Source organism: Bolinopsis microptera, chromosome 8, assembly GCF_026151205.1.
Source record: "Bolinopsis microptera isolate Bmic1 chromosome 8, MBARI_Bmic_1.0, whole genome shotgun sequence".
NCBI lineage: Eukaryota > Metazoa > Ctenophora > Tentaculata > Lobata > Bolinopsidae > Bolinopsis > Bolinopsis microptera.
In genome coordinates this window covers 12,122,324-12,140,251 of record NC_087079.1, presented here as the reverse complement: position 1 = coordinate 12,140,251, position 17,928 = coordinate 12,122,324, and the positions used below count along the sequence as shown (strand labels likewise).

The following is a 17,928-nucleotide window of genomic DNA, read 5'->3' as shown; positions in this document are numbered from 1 at the left end:
CTCCTTGCTGGCAAAATAACTAGTTTATCGAAATTTTTTTGATGATAAGGTTACATAGTATTCTAATAGAGGTATAGTTCTTCAAAATAGGGGCAAGACATGTTTACTTTGTCACATCAGTTATTATAAGAGTTAGGTAATCGTCATCAGATTAAAAGATATTTTTCGTAGTTTGGATCGATTAATACTTTAATATACCTGTAATAAATCCTATGCCAATTTTAACACACTATCTTGATACTGTTGGGGCAGAAAAAGTTAATTTTGTCACATTTTCAATGTCTTTGACAAATTAATCTAAATTTTTTAAATTGAGCTCTTATGTTCTGGACAATATTCTTCCAACCGTTTCTGAAAGAATATTGAATTCTAATAGAGTTATAGATCTTCAAAATAGGGGCAAGACATGTTTAATTTGTCACATCAGTTATTATAAGAGTTAGGTAATCTCCATCACATTAACATATATTTTTTTGTAGTTTGGATTGGTTTATATAGGTAATAAAGCAGCCTATGCTAATTTTTACACACTATCTTGAAATTTTTGGGGCATGAAAAGTTAATTTTGTCACATTTTTAGTGACTTTGACAAATTTAACCTAAAATTGTTAAACTTAAGCTCTGATGTTCTGGACAATATTCTAATAGAGGTATAGAATATAGATCTTCAAAATAGGGGCAAGACATGTTTACTTTGTCACATCAGTTATTATAACTTTATAAGAGTTATTATTAGAGACTATTTCATTCTATAATCATTGTTTTTAATCTATTTACGATTTCGTATAATTTTTTGTGACAATGTAAACATCAACTGATCTTAACTTGCATCAATTACATTGTCATCATATAAAATTTTCCCGCCTTTCAAACCAAAATCAGATATAAATAATTCGCCCAAAATTTTAAATTTAATATATTGTGACAGAATTAACCTCATTTCCCAATAACCAAGTGCCTGTATTAGCTAACTATTCAAAACAACATATTTTAGGGCTATGATTGGTAGAGCAACCATCAAATAATGAGTTGAAAGGGTTTTTAGGACACCTCACAGTAGAATAGAGGTATGGTATCATGAGTGTGACAAAGTTACCTAAATATTGCCTTGTAACCGTTCGATCCGTGCCCATTAACCAATGTTGTATCATAATTGTTAGATTGACCTAATTTACTATATTTCAGACCAAGGAATGATAATTAGACAAATGCAGTTAACTAAGTCACACAAAATGTGACATTTGAAACATTATAGTGCCTAACAACAATAGATTTTCTTTCTGAGCGGTGCATATGGGAGTATGGGTTACGTGGCTAATGTTCAGAACTTCTGAACGTGCTAGGTTAATAGATGTCAAAATTAAGCCACTATCGTCAAAAACGCTATTATTTTTGTTTACCAATATCCTCAAACTCAAATGAACGTGTCCATATATATAATGTTGAGATTTTAGTATAGTTCACTATTTATACGATATCTGGTCAGTGATAACCAATTCCTCCCACGTTGACTATCAACCATACGCCGCGCGCGTGAACCCTAATGTACAACTATCAGTGTCAGAAGTATTTATGATAATTATTATCATATTTAAAATATTACTGCATTGCACAGTAAATCTGCTTTGTGCTAGAGCAAATAACTTTGACAAATGAGTATGATATACATTAGACAGTATAACACTACTACAAACTACTTTATATTACTACAGACGCCGTGTACAATCCTGCTAATTAATTTTATACTACTATATAATTAACGTTTTTATCTTATATGTCTTCACCTTCAGTAGCCTTGTTAATATTATAACTTGGCCATCTCCAATGTAATATTGTTCGCTTGAATAAATCAAAATTGATTTTTATTACAACACAGAGATATGCCTGACTAAACGTACACATGGTTCTGTCATAAAACGGACAGTTTATAACTAATGATTATTAATATATTGTAGATAGTTTAATGATATAATTAGTGACGTCACAACACAACAACACTAATACTGAACGGTTCATCACGTGGTATACTGGCTACGTTCCACCATTAGTGACGTCACAACACAACAAGTGACGTCACAACACAACAAGTGACGTCACAACACAACAAGTGACGTCACAACACAACAAGTGACGTCACAACACAACAAGTGACGTCACAACACAACAAGTGACGTCACAACACAACAAGTGACGTCACAACATAACAAGTGACGTCACAACACAACAAGTGACGTCACAACACAACAAGTGACGTCACAACACAACAAGTGACGTCACAACACAACAAGTGACGTCACAACACAACAAGTGACGTCACAACACAACAAGTGACGTCACAACACAACAAGTGACGTCACAACACAACAAGTGACGTCACAACACAACAAGTGACGTCACAACACAACAAGTGACGTCACAACACAACAAGTGACGTCACAACAACAACACTAATACTGAACCGCACGTGATATACTGGCTACGTTCCACCATAACATTAAATTATTAAATTGTTCAGTTTCCGTGTATGGTAGTGTAGTATATGTGCCCAGCCTCCATGATGGTAGCAGTAGGCCAGGTTGGACACATCACGTACCGTCTAGAGATCTCACCAGCGTATCTTTTAAAATCACGTTATTTGTCCAATTCTACCTTTCTACTTTAAGAGGGGAGAGGGCGCCAAAAGGGGGCGCTTTTTGGGCGGAGTGGGGGGCGCCAACATGCAACGTTACGCCACTGTGCCCTGTGGTAGTAGCAGGTTAGACCACACCACGTACCATCTAACTCTGATGTTGCTTAATTAATCATTGCAAACTCATGGTAGCGTTTAGTGATACCTTATAAGTCTAATTGATGTGACCTCGTACAAGAACGTATATGTCGAGATTGCTTTTGATGTTGCGCAATCGATCGTTATATGTTAGAGTCACTTAGAGGGAGAAATAACTTTGATGCAAAAGTAATTTTGACAAAGAAAGTTGTAATATACAAATTTAAAACTGATACAGGAGGGGAGGGGGCTTAATATGAGAAAAAGTAGTGGTCAAAGGAAATGAGAAAAATAGATTTTGCGTAGATATATAGAATAGTTCAATATATTATGACGATCTATGTTTCAATATTATTATATTCTACCTGCAACTGTAGGGCCTGTCGTGATATCATGGATCGCTTAGGTTTCACCAGGATCTGGTAGTCCTCATAATTCTGCGGCCTCTATGTATCGTCATCTCGCACAACTCCGAAAAACCGTTGTGAGTTTGGCATGTGAAAATACCTGCAACTTGCAAGTAAGTGATGGAAAATAAGCCAATCGACTGCAGCTCATTCATAGTGTCACGTGACAGTGAGACTTGGTTTCGATTAGTTAGTGCCACTTTGACACTTTCTCATGCATGAACATAATGTAGGACTTTTCGATGAAGATTGAAGATGAATAATAGAAATAGAACAATCCTGACTGTACATGTTAATGAAGTTGTGATACTTTCTGTAGGTAGATGGATTGCGACAAGCCATTTGTTTTGCTATTATTTTGTACGTGACGGAAATTTTGATATAATATTACTGTGTCAAAGGAACACGCTAGCTCTTTTTAGGAAATGTGTTGTCGCAAAAACATGACAATAATAAATTCGTAATGTTAATTTAGTGAATGTAACTAAAATTCCTATCCGGAAACTTCATTACGTGTGTCTACTGTTATAGTTTTACGGTTAACTTTACATTTTCAGGTATTATTCGCAATAGGAAGAAAACCATTAACAGATAAAATAAATCCAGAATCTATAGGTCTTAAATACGATCCGTGAGTAAATGTTATGTTATAATTGTACGTAACAAAGTATCAATAGTAATTGAGTGAGATTTACACATTGTTAGTTAATTTACACCCTACCTATTTAAATAACCAAATCGCTATTCATCATATTGTTAATTATGTGAATACTTTAAAATTATCTATTGGTAACAATTCTGTCGCCATGATGTACGACACATTCACCATTGAAGCCTAGAAGGAGAACTACTTTATCCTATTGCATTATTAACAGTAAGTTATTTTCAGTAATGGTAAAATACCAGTTAATGAAGAGGAATTAACAAATGTAGATAATGTATACGCAATAGGTGACCTACTAAACGCGCCGGAGTTGACGCCACTTGCCATTCAGTCAGGGAGACTGTTAGCTAAGAGGCTATATGCTGGTTCTAAAATATTAGTAAGTATTGTGATAATTTAAACGTATTGTTATAATCGGATTATATGTATATTTAAACTTGTAGCTGTTTTACGATTTGTGATTTGATTCTTTTAATATGGTGTATGTGTTGGGGTCTGTCATGACGTCATCAGTCATGTGATCAATATATTGTGCACTTTGAATCTGCTTCTAACACGACTGGTTTGGGCCACATTCCGGTTGAAGATTAATAAAAAAAGAAAAAAGGGGAAAAAGCTTGTATCTGAACACCCTGTAAAAAACTTGCAACAAGTTATCCAAAGTGAATATTAACTATTACATTGTGTCAACTTCCCTCAAAAGCTGTGGGTGGGGACCCCCTTGGGATCATAAATGTCCGTAAAGTTAAGCACATACTCGCAACGGACGAGATAAAACTGATTAATGGTACTGATGGATTTGCAGTGATTGTTGGTTAGTGGACTGCTTACCTACATGACCACACTGATTGTACAATAGCAGGAACGCGCGAAGCTGAAATATTCAAGTCACGGGCAGACAAAACGCGCATGTGTGGATTAAATTGTCCCGCATTTTTAGTATGTGACCGAAAAGTGCATCGTAGGACTGCAGTTAGAGATAACTGATAAATGCTGGTAAAAATGTTTTAAGCGTCCAGTTCTTTGATCGGTAATATGCTGCTTTTGATATACAGGAGCTTTTGACAGATCAAAGATAATTTGGAGACCAATCCATATTTGATATTCTAATGCTTGAGAATTGAGATCACCTGTAGGTTATAGACTTTAGATAGATTTATTGTAATGTTTTGAGTAAAGGGAGGGAGTCAGGGAGGGGGTGTAATTTAACACAATAGCTGTGTAAAACTGATTGCGGAGGGGGAGGGGATTAAAATTGGCTAAAAGTGATAACGTAATACGTGAATGACCCCTAATGATCGAATTCCTCACTCCTCAGACAGACTACGTGAACGTACCAACGACCGTGTTTACTCCACTGGAATACGGTTCAGTGGGCCTATCAGAAGACCAAGCTATCGCCAAATACGGGGAAGATAACATAGAGGTTTGTTGTAATTTATCAGTCTTGTTTCTTTTCCGAGTCGGTCCTATAACGGTTTTGTAATGGACCGCTAAAAACCTGTCACAATGGACTGCTTGTTTTGTGGCAGAGTTTTAAGCACCCTAAAAATTTCACTTTTTTGTAAATATATTTCTAAGAACATTTTTACAAGCATTAAAACTATGGAAGTAATTATACGCTTTTATGATACCTTCTGTACAAATCGTCGAGCATATATCTTGATCTTAAATATTTTCAATTTTAGAAAATGATTAAAAGTTTGACAACAGTTAAACTTGCCGCGGGAAATCGAATTTTAAATGATCTAACAATAAAACAGAACGCTTCAAGTATACAAAACGTCTGAAACAACCTGTATAATATTCCAATTTTAATCCCAAATTTGTCATCCACCCACACTTGTCTGTGCAAAGAACTTACCAGCAGTTGTATTGGTGGAGCGCCAGAAATGTTTCCGAATTAGCTCTTTTCTCATCGTCTCGTACCTGCTATATCTATAAATTCTAGAACTCGTGTTTCCAATGAATGTGATAGCAGAGAAAGTGTTTGATAAAATATAAACATGGTCCCTGACATGTTTATATTTCGTCAAACACCAAATGATACATAGAATACAATCCACAAAATATCCCTACGTAATTGCAATACCAATCTCGTAGCCCCGGATTTAAGGGTAAGTGTTAGTACCGTTCACTTACTTATTTTTGTAGTAAAGCAGGATTTAAGGAAGGATAAGAAGCCCGAGGTGGCTGTTTCCCTGTCACAGTTAGTTGTATCCATTAGGAAACACTCCCTGTCCTTCCAGGTTGTTGGTGATAACATGAAACCTGATAGATTGACTGAATACGATAATGGATTCTAGTACTCAAATTGGCTAGCTATTGTCGTTTTCGCCCAATTGCTTTACCCATAACAACGTGGAACTAATAAATTAAAAAAACAGAAAAGTTTGGCCAATGATAAGGATTTGGGTCGATTCAGAGGCAAGCATCAAAACTTATTCTTTTGACAAACTCTTATTCTATCAGTTGTCTAAGTACCTGAGCATCTTTTATCTTCAAGGCACTGATCTCTGCAGTTCTCGTCACTTACATAAACGTTCTGAAATGCAAAATTGCTACTTTTCAGTTCAAGCTGTTGTGGTTTTGAGGGCCCAACACTCGGTTTTAAAGATGAAATGTTTAGATATACGGATGAATATAATACGATGCAAATAGTACCTGTTTGAAAATGAACTCTTTATCTGGCGCTTTGCACAGTTTTCGACCCAAGTAACATTCAGATTTCCAGTTAAGGTTGAGAATTTCTGAAAAGGACGGTATAAATTAAAATGGTGGCTAATACAGAATTGGAAAAAGTAGATAAATGACTGACCCAAGACCACAGATGTGGAACTTAGAATAAATGATGTCCAAGTTTAGTTTTGTCGAATGTGAAAGGGTTTCCTGATGGTTTCTCCTACAAACCTCGTTTCCCCAGAATTCCACTCAAACAAGAAACCGCGAACAATGCCGAAACAAAAGCGTTAGCAACCATTGATAATGTGTCTTCACTAAACGAGAGTGGTATTAATTAAGTCAGGGATGATACCAAAGTATTTCCTAGTTACCATAAATTAAAATATCATCCAGAAGGAATAGAAACAACCATAATGTATCAATAACAGCCAGCCCCCCACTTCCCTCCCCCACTTCCCTCCCCCACTTCCCTCCCCCACTTCCCTCCCCCACTATATAGGCCCCACTATATAGGGAGGTGAACCATACTTTTTGACACATGACAGTGATTCTGGGTTTTGATCTGTTAAATGGTCGATGCCGAAATCTGATTGGTTAATCGCTATCAAAAAATATGGTTCACCATTATTGAGATCTTTTACCTTCCACGATTAAGTGTAAACTGTGAACTTGTGAAGCACTAAGACAAGTTACAGTAAGACCCCGATTCACCGCGGAGTTTGGGAGAAAGGAAAAAGCCGCCGTAAATCGGGGTTTTACTGTACTATAACAGTACGGGTGAACTAATCACCTGCAGTAAATACTCATAGTTCACATGAAAGTAAGACAGTAGATATCACACCTTGCTGGATCACACCTGTAAATACTCCTAGTTCACACGAAAGTAAGACAGTAGGTATCACACCTTGCTGGATCACACAAGGATCACCTTGTTCTCATCTGTCACAGATTCACGTTGTCTAAAAAAAAGAGGTTCTCATAGATAGATAAGAATATTGCCCTTATCTGCAGACTTTGTCATGAGTCCCATACAATGCATTTTAAGGGGGGGGGGGGGGGGGGGGGGGGGGGTTCACCCTGATTTTTTTGTGAAATTTGATTTGGAGATAGCAATTGACCAACAAACTAGGGCCTGTGACCAAACTTTTGAGGGGGTCCAGGACTCCGGGTGCCCACCGGTGCCCGCGGGACAGCCACGCCCATTTTTGGTCCAAATTATGCCCAATTATGCCAAAACACCTTAGCATGCTCATAACCAAGATTATAGGTGCTTTACTTGTAGCTAGTGGTCCCCTGAACTCGTATAGGAATTTTCATCAAGATTGGACAAAAAATGACTGAGTTATGAGCCAAAAACCATATGCCCATATTTGGGCATACGCACCAAATTTGATAGATTTTTGCCCATAAATTAGTCAAATATCAATATTTTTGAATGAAACCTACTTTATATGAAAGGTAAGCCTAAACTACACATTCTCTGTGATTATCAGCTCAATATCTACCTAACTGTGGATTCTGTGTTCAAATAATCGCAAAAAATGAACAAAATTGACCATATCTCAGTTCGCGATATTCGCGAAACTGATTTCGCTCAAAACAATAGAACTCAATAGGGTTTCAATATTTTTTCATGAAATTTTCAGAATCAACGTAGAATCGCAAATTTCGACCTTTAGTTTTGGGACAGAATTTTGAGTTAGGCCTTTTAAAAAATTTGGCGGCCAAATTCTGAAAAATGCCCGGCAAATTTCAGAATTTGGCCGCCAAATTTTTTTTAGGCCTAATTCAAAATTCTGTCCCAAAACTTAAGGTCGAAATTTGCGATTCTACGTTGATTCTGAAAATTTCATGAAAAAATATTGAAACCCTATTGAGTTCTATTGTTTTGAGCGAAATCAGTTTCGCGAATATCGCGAACTGAGATATGGTCAATTTTGTTCATTTTTTGCGATTATTTGAACACAGAATCCACAGTTAGGTAGATATTGAGCTGATAATCACAGAGAATGTGTAGTTTAGGCTTACCTTTCATATAAAGTAGGTTTCATTCAAAAATATTGATATTTGACTAATTTATGGGCAAAAATCTATCAAATTTGGTGCGTATGCCCAAATATGGGCATATGGTTTTTGGCTCATAACTCAGTCATTTTTTGTCCAATCTTGATGAAAATTCCTATACGAGTTCAGGGGACCACTAGCTACAAGTAAAGCACCTAAAATCTTGGTTATGAGCATGTTAAGGTGTTTTAGCATAATTTGGCATAATTTGGACCAAAAATGGGCGTGGCTGTCCCGCGGGCACCGGTGGGCACCCGGAGTCCGGGACCCCTCAAAAGTTCGGTCACAGGCCCTAGTTTGTTGGTCGATTGCTATCTCCAAATCAAATTTCACAAAAAAATCAGGGTGAACCCCCCCCCCCCCCCCCCCCCCCCCCCCCCCCCCCCCCCCCCCCCCCCCCCCCCCCCCCCCCCCTTAAGGGCACCCCAGGGGCCCGCTGTTTACATTTATAAGCCTCGGATCTGGTGGAAATAGCCTGTTTTGTGCAACAGCGTCCTCTTCCTTATCAGAAAAAGCTGTCAACCGCTTGCGATCAAATAACAGAGACGGACTCTCCCTTCAAACAGGGGTCTTACCTTAGCGGTGATAGTGACATGTAAACGCAAGTAAAGGTACTTATAGGTATTACGATAATATGTGGTATGTTATAAATTTGGTAATTTATAGCTACATACTACCCAGTAATCACGAGTTTAATTGCAGCTTGGACCACCTGGTCACCTAGATTATTAAGGGCCAGCGTGGCCAGTAGTTCGGTTGTGAGCGTGTGAGGATAACTAAGTTAAAATGAGGAAAAATTGGTCGTAATTAAAATTAGTCGTTTCCCTTCTCTCTAGGCTCATTGTCATTCGTCTTGAGAGAAACTGAGGGAACTGATGAGGCAATCCTATAAATAATATATTTTATGATTATAAGTATTCTATGAATTATGAATGGTTATTTTGATCTGAAGATTTAATTATATAAATGGACGCGTGGTTTATGGTCACCCGGACATCTAGGCGGTCTCACTTACAATTTACGAAACTACAACTACAACAGAACATACTTACTGTGATTACCACTGCCATGGTGAACATATCTGGTATATATTAGGGAGATCAGGATCTCATCAGACTGAGAGATAACATCTGACATTGAAACTGAACACAGGGCCATTCGCTAGCGTTTATCGTAGCAATTAAGTGGTAATTTGTTGGCAACTGTCCTAATCAATATTTAGCACTAAGGTTAAATGTAGAGGAAACTTGCCGTCGCAATTGTCATCGCTATAATATTACACGAAACTATTTTGTTGTTAATATAGAGCTGCTTGCCACTTAGGTCCAGGATCATTATAATTTATAACGCCGGACTTCTAGGCAAGGTGCTTGGTTGTGGGACACACTCAACTAAGTAAGGTTGAGAGACCTGAAAACTCCCTAGAGAGATATCAACAGAGTGTGATCCAGAGTGTGATCCACTGCCTGACTAATCTGTGAATAGAAACTAACTGTGAACAACAAAGAATTTACATTCACTTGAGTTTCTGTGGTGCTCAGTGAAGCATTGAATTCCACATCGAATCACTACAAAAGTCATAATTAGTAACATGGACTTGAAACTGGAACGAAAAAGGGCAGATATTTTGACTATCAGACAGTTTACTTTGTGCTAATTTTAATGAGAATTAAAATGAATAAAAAACCAATAACGTTCCAAGGAGGGTAAGAATATTAACCTATAACCTTATGACCATGAATAAGCCATAAGGGTATAATAAGGAACACTTTAGAATTCGGCCTATATACTAGAAAACCGACTGCCTAACGACCATGAGAATAAAGCTTCAAAATGAAGTCTTAATTTAGATTATTTTCTTTTTTGCGGGTCATTTGTTATTATGAAAGGCGACTAGGTAATATGTTGAATGACACCTGGGTAACATCTGGAGCGCAATGCACGTTTGTCATTTGGGGAACAGCCGGGGAATACTCCGCCTACTTTACAAAGATCTGCATTTATAAGAATTGAATGGTCAACTGAAACGAAATCGTGACGTTTACTACATTCTCTTATTTTGTTCGATAGCAATGCTGGGGGAAGGGGGGTCGGAGGAGCCCTAGCCCCATGCCCACTTATTCCTCAATTTTTGGTTAAATGGACATGGGCAATGAATGGGCTCTGAGTTACATTGAACATCCCCATATGATACATTACTGAGTATAGCTATCTGGCAATGAGGAGTAGGACCACATTTAATGGTACTGTTTTACCATGTCTCTAATACTGGCTTTATGGCACACGTGACATCCTTACAGAAGGTTTAATCTTAACAGACACCACGTCATATTGCGCTGGGGGGGGGGGGGGGGGGGGGGGGGGGCCAATGACTACTTTTGGGGACTTGGGGAATTACGTCAACGATTTTACCCCGAGTCCCCATGATTTTTAGTCCCCATTAGTCCCCAAAAGTCTCCATTAGTCCCCATTTAGATTTCAAAAAATCTGGCTTCTCCAGACCAGATCGTAAACTCCTCAAGACTGAAGTCTAGAATATTTATAAATGGTCACTGGACATTCCTGACTTCTTGGGAGCTACTTGAGGGCTGTTAGAGTACCTCAGGTAAATTAAGGGAGGGGGTGGGGGCGACTACCAATGACAACATTGAGGAGACATATTGCATATATACGCTTATTTTATCAGATTGATCTAGTAACACGAGTTGTAGCGCAAGGAAAATAAACGCATTATCAATTTTTCTTATTACTTTTGTATTTATTTGTCTGAAATGATATGCTCAGTAATTTGAAATTGGCGTTGGTTTCTTTTGTTTTTGACGATCATTTATGGAAATATTCACAAAAGAGTGCTTGCCAGAAGTCCTCCTCCTGAGTCCTCCTCCTCTTCCTCCTGAGGCTCCTCCTGGTTCATCCTCCTCTTAGTTCCTCCACCTTCTCCTTCTCCTCCTCAGTCTTTCTCCTTCTCCTCCTCCTCCTCAGTCATCCTCTTCAGTACTCCTGAGTCCTCCTCCCTCTCAGTCCTCCTCAGTCCTCTTCCTGAGATCTTCTCCTCCTCCTGAGTCCTCCTTCTGGGTCCTCCTTCTCCTAGGTCCTCCTCTTTCTCCTCCTCAGTCCCACTCCTCCTCCTCAGTCCTCTTCCTCCTCCTCCGTCTCAGTCATCCTCCTCAGCCATCCTCCTCAGCCATCCTCCTCAGTCCTCATCCCTCCTCCTCCCAGTGGGTCTTCCTCCTCTTCATCCTCCTCAGTCCTCAGTCCTCCTCCTCATCCTTCTCGTCAGTCTTCTTCATCCTCAGTCCTCCCCCAGTCCCCCTCCTCCTCCTATTCAGTCCTCCTCCACCTCAGTTCTCCTCAGTCCTCTTCCTTTTCAGTCCTCCTGAGTCCTCTTCCTCTTCCTCCTGAGTCCTCCTCCTGGGTCCTCATCCTCCTAGGTCCTTCTCCTTCTCCTCAGTCCTTCTTCTCCTCCTCCTCCCTCTCAGTCATCCTCCTCAGTCATCCTCCTCAGTCATCCTCCTCAGTCATCCTCCTCAGTACTCCTCAGTCCTCCTCCTTCTCTGTCCTCCTCAGTCCTCTTCCTGAGTCCTCCTCCTGAGTCCTCCTCCTCCTCCTGAGTCCTCTTCCTGGGTCCTCCTCTTCCTGGGTCCTTATCCTCCAAGATCCTCCTCCTCAGTCCTCCTGGGGGGGGTACCAATGGCATAAATGGCATAATGGAGAATTGGCCAAGCAAAATTTCCATTTATGCCATGAAATTTCTATGCCATTTGACGATTTTTATGCCATTTGTCTCCATTTGCCATTCGAAATATGAAATTTTAAAACTTTGAACTGAGAATTTAATAACGAATAGTCTGCACCCCACTAGTACTGTCCACCTTTATCTCTATTTGTTGTACTGACCCTGGTCATTAGAAACAGCCCTAAAAGTTCGTTTTTTGACAAAAAATTTAAAACTTCTGTAATTTCATTTCTGTTTTAGTTACGCATTTGATTTTTGGTATGCGTATAGAAAATCGATACGGCTTTAAAATGAGATGTTCGGCGACCTCCAAGCTCACTCACTAGACTCAGTAGGAGTGATTTAACTGCGAGGGACAATTGAGGCTAACAAATTAGCCTCACCACTTTCAAAAAAGAACTTTCTCATGTTACGTCCATGATATCCAAGTTGCAAGTATAATCCATAGTGATTATACTTGATCGAGATCTAAGCTTTGGGGGTCGTTGACGTTCAGCTAAGGATCCTGAGTGGTCTATGCAGCCCCCCGGTCTACTCAGCCGAATACTCGAGAAATCGGGTGTGAGGGTTAAATGAGGAGCTGCACATTGCAGCAAAGTCTCGGGCGAAGAAAGTATGGTACACACTACCTTAACCGTCACTGGCTAAAAAAACAAATCCTTCGGCTTCCTGTAATTGGCTGGTTGCACTTGTGTAACAATGTGGCTGTTGGAATACTCCGAAGTAAAATAAGTGTCTTGATAAAAAATTAAAAAAAGGTGAAAATGAGGCTAACCACCTTTTGAGAGGGTGAAATGAGGCTAACAAGTATACTTTTGTTTATATTTTCGAGTTGGTTCGGTATTGTGACTATCTAATATGTCAACAATAAAGATTGATTCATCCTCTTCAAACTCAACATTTCAGAAATCGCTGAGTCTACTTGTAGGAGGCCAAAATGAGGCTAATAAATAATTCGACCGCATTTTAACTTTAATGTACGGAAACAGGTTAACAGCTCACACGTTACTTGATATCCATGTTGCACATGCAATTCCTTGGGATTATATTTAATCGGTATTTAAGCTTCAAATATTCGAGGTGAAAATGAGGCTAATCACCTTTTGAGAGGGTGAAATGAGGCTAAAAAGTATACTTTTGTATATATTTTCGAGTTGGTTCGGTATTGTGACTATCTAACACGTCAACAATAAAGATTGCGATTCATCCTCTTCAAACTCAACATTTCAGAAATCGCCGAGTCTACTTGTAGGAGACCAAAATGAGGCTAATAAAAAATTCGACCGCATTTTAACTTTAATGTACGGAAACAGGTTAGCAACTCACAAGTTACTTGATATCTATGTTGCACATGAAATTCCGTCGGATTATAGCTTCAAATTTTTGAGGTGAAAATGAGGCTAACCACCTTGTGAGAGGGTGAAATGAGGCTAACAAGTATACTTTTGTGTATATTTTCGAGCATGTTCGGTATTGTGACTATCTAATGTGTCAACACCGCATTTTAAGTTTTAACTTTAATGTACGGAAAAATGTTATAGACCCATTATAAAACTTGTAATTGTAGCCCGAAGGTTATTGAGACTTTATCGAAACTTATGTGAGGTTGGATTGAGGCTACCTTCCCTCCTTGAGGCAAAATTGAGGCTAACAGATACACTACGCAGACAATTGTCACTGTGCCAGCTGTCAAGTAGTTGCTGAGCAGCAGCAGCAGTTAGATGAAGAAAATGAAGTTGAGGAAGGAAATGTATTAGAGCTGTTGGCTAGAGTAGGCCCCTTACTTCTATGGAGCTCTCTGGCCAACTGCTCTGGCAATGCTCTCCATGGGGATTGGGCCATGTAATATCACATGATCTGATATCATGCCAAATTAGACTCTAAACTATAAAGTATAATAAAAATGGAACAGTTTGAGAAAAAACATTTTTCGTTACTTGGAAAGAGAATACTTACTCAGCTGTCAGCATAACGAATCAGACGTACCTTGATCTTATATGTACTTGTGACGGTCTTGTTTTGTATTTAACTCTGCTGAAGAAGCAATTCCCTAATGCTGAAATCGTCACTTATTACCTTGGAAGTGATCAGAATGAGCAACTGTTTGCATTTATTCGGGTTTCTTTTTCATCTGGTCGCTCAAGAAATATGGATGCGATAACTATGGCCCATGGAATGGAGAGAAAGAATGTGTACAGTGCTTTATCATTACATGAAGACACATCTGCAATTGCACATGCCGGGGAAGTACAGTTTTGCATCCTACAGTTCACCTCAAAAAGGTTAAATCTACAGGCCAGAAAGCAGAACGAGTGAATTGTGAAATGGACTGGTGGTATGATAAGCCTAGGCAAGTTGGCAAAAACGCTGGACAGGGCATCGAGGGACTGCATTCGAGAAGGGAAAAGAAACAATTTCCCTGTGTTCGCCGCAGTCGCAGATCCTGAAGAACGGAGTGGGAAGCCAATCGTCCATGGCCAAGAACTTTCTTGGGAAGCTGTAGATGATGAAGCTGGATGCCTCGAGTATGAGGACGACTTAGCTTATGAGGTAGACCTGGAGTTGATGATTGTGATGATGGAGAAACAATATCAACAGATAAATATGGAACACTATCCTTCCGGTCTTTTGAGACACTCACGCTCAATGGAGGAAGAAGCACTTTATCAACAAAATCTCGTCTTTCAAGATTCAAGGGGGACGCGTTTGGAGTGTCTTCTGATGTTCGCATATATACAATCAACCTGAATGCGGATGTTCAACAGTTTTGAAAGCTGGCAGTACAGAAACTCTTAAAGTCTTCAAATCTCAGCAGAACTTTGCAACAGGAGTGGTTAGATTTATTTCTTATAATCATGCCCGATGAAGTACTACTGCCAGGAACATAGCCTAATCAATGGATCTCCTAATGTATGGCTACTCGTCGAAGACAAATACATCAGATGCATTGTTCCTTGATGACATTCAAAATCGTTGTGTTGTCAATGTTTGTATTCTTGAATAGTGAAATGTTTGGTATATATTTGATATAATACATTTCTATTTTCTTTATTTAGTTATTTGTCATATGAATCTTTGACGTTAACGATCATTCCAAGCGTTATAAAGCATGAAACATGTCTCTTATTCAAGTACTAATAGTATTTGCGAATCTAAAGTCATCCTAAAGGTCAAATATGAAGACCTAAATTAATGGCATAAATTGGCATAAATGGAGAATTGGCCAAGCTAAATTTCCATTTATGCCATGAAATTTCTATGCCATTTGACGATTTTTATGCCATTTGTCTCCATTTTATGCCATTGGTACCCCCCCGTCCTCCTCCTTCTCAGTCCTCCTGAGTCCTCTTCCTGAGTCCTCATCCTCCTCCTTCTCCTCCTGAGTCCTCCTCCTGGGTCATCCTCCTCCTAGATCCTCCTCTTTCTCCAATCATACATCTACGTCTCCAGTGTCTCCAATGTCTCCAATTTCTCCAAAAGCTTTGTCTCCAATGTCTCAAATGTCCCCAATGTCTCCAATGTCTTCAATGTCTCCAAAAGCTGTGTCTCAAATGTTTCCAATGTCTCCAGGACATGTCTCTGCACCCTCCAGGACCTCCAGGACATGTCTCTGCATCTTATCCCCCCCCCCCCCCCCCCCCCCTTAAAATAAAGATCACCAAGTCTGTTCACAGAACGGCTGTTATAAATACTCATTCACCCATCATCTAACATCTTTAAGTGTATTAGGAGGGTAAGTCGAAGGGTTAATTCATGATTTTTCATTCGATTATAAGATTCAGATAGCTCAGCGAGTCGGCTACTTCTACCTTCACGAGAGCTAAACTTCAATTTACCTCAATCTGAACTGACTTGTACAGTGGTAGAACACATTACAACCGGGCTTATCATTTTACTTTTAAGTCAGGTTTATCCTACTCTTATCTTGGACAAAACATCTCGATCGTATCGTTATTAAACTAACTTGGAAACCATAAATAACTGTCAAAAATTCTGGGGACTTATGGGGACAAATGGTGAATTACGTCAACGAGTTGACCTCCAGTCCCCATAATTTTTAGTCCCCATTAGTCCCCAAAAGTCTCCATTGGTAGTCATTGCCCCCCCCCCCCCCCCCCCCCCCCCCCCCCCCCCCCATTGCGCTATAACATGGGTCTATAAGGTGGGTCAGACTGGTCGCTGTCTAGATGTGGAACTAGTGCCCTATAATTGGTAGATTGTATCCGATATCTTAGTAAAACTGGTACGAACCACACTGGTAGACACTAACTGTATTGTTATAATATCTTAGTATTGCTCGTGTCATCTCTTCTCAGTACACGACTAGAACTTCATATCATTGATATTATCATCACAACAATTAAGAAGTTGGTACCAAACCCTTATCAGTGATAGCCGAGATCCTTAGCTTGTAACCAGAGGAAGAATCAAGAATGTCTCAATGTCTATTAATCCACCAGCTGACTAGAGACTAGACGGACAGTGTCTATATTTTAATCTTGTAATGTAGCGACAAACATTTTAAATTTTAAAGTATAAGCAGAAGACATCTAATCCGGGGCCCGTAAAGACTAACTTAAGGGAGCTAAATGTAAGCTGAGCTACCCCACTGCTAGATTAGCATAGTCGAGAGATCTCAAGCTTAGATCTCTAGTGTTTCGCTAGAATCTAGTTATACCACTGCTAGATTAGCTTAGTCTAGAGATCTCTAGCTTAGATCCCTAGTATTTCGCTAGAATCTAGATGGATGTTATGTATTTTATTCAGAATGTTAAGCAGCAATATAACATCAACAACATATAATGGAAACGATCTGTAGCCGCGTTGCTGAATAAACTTAATAAAGAGAGCCGCTATAACTGGGGTATAACTGGGGTTTAAGCAGCAATATAACATCAACATATTGAAACGATCTATAGCCACTTTTCTGAATAAAGAGAGCCGATATAACTGGGGTCGCCAGGGAGTCCACTGAATACTCAAATGCATGTTTAACATCCGGGAAACACGAATATTCAGGAAATACAAACCTTCCCACGAGAAAATAAAAAATAAAGTTGAGAAGTTTCTCAAATAACTGAACATTTCTACTCTTCCCACGATATCGTGCTATGATATATCTAACTCTCTCTCTCGCTCTGTGATATATCTAACTCTCTCTCGCTCTGTGATATATCTAACTCTCTCTCGCTCTGTGATTTATCTAACTCTAACTCTCACCAGGTTTACCACACGCTCCACACGCCAACAGAACAAGTAGTGAGGGAACCCTCCGAACTAGACGGATATAACTACGCTAAACTAGTAGTTAACATCGCGGACAACGAGTGCATCTTGGGACTCCACTATCTCGGACCAAACGCAGGTAATGTGGTTACTGACATGGTTACTGACATAGTGACATGGTTATTTGTTGATGTTCACTAGTTGATCACTTGGTTACTTGGTAGTTGGTTACTTGGTTACTTGGTAACAAGTTACTTGGTAACAAGTTACTTGGTAACAAGTTACTTGGTAGTTGGTTACTTGGTAACAATTTACTTGGTAACAAGTTACTTGGTAACAAGTTACTTGGTAACAAGTTACTTGGTAACAAGTTACTTGGTAA

At 39.2% G+C, this 17,928-nt stretch overlaps 1 protein-coding gene across 3 annotated transcripts in view; it reads left to right on the top strand.

The window, feature by feature from the left end:
- Nucleotides 1-17,928, top strand: part of LOC134820239 (thioredoxin reductase 1, cytoplasmic-like) — a 114,055-nt gene that overhangs the window by 87,247 nt on the left and 8,880 nt on the right. For all 3 annotated transcript variants that reach the window (XM_063830462.1, XM_063830461.1, XM_063830459.1), the window contains 4 exons: nucleotides 3,732-3,805; nucleotides 4,064-4,217; nucleotides 5,157-5,264; nucleotides 17,544-17,685. In XM_063830462.1, coding sequence (XP_063686532.1) covers nucleotides 3,732-3,805; nucleotides 4,064-4,217; nucleotides 5,157-5,264; nucleotides 17,544-17,685 — 478 coding nt within the window. The remainder of the gene's footprint in view (nucleotides 1-3,731; nucleotides 3,806-4,063; nucleotides 4,218-5,156; nucleotides 5,265-17,543; nucleotides 17,686-17,928) is intronic.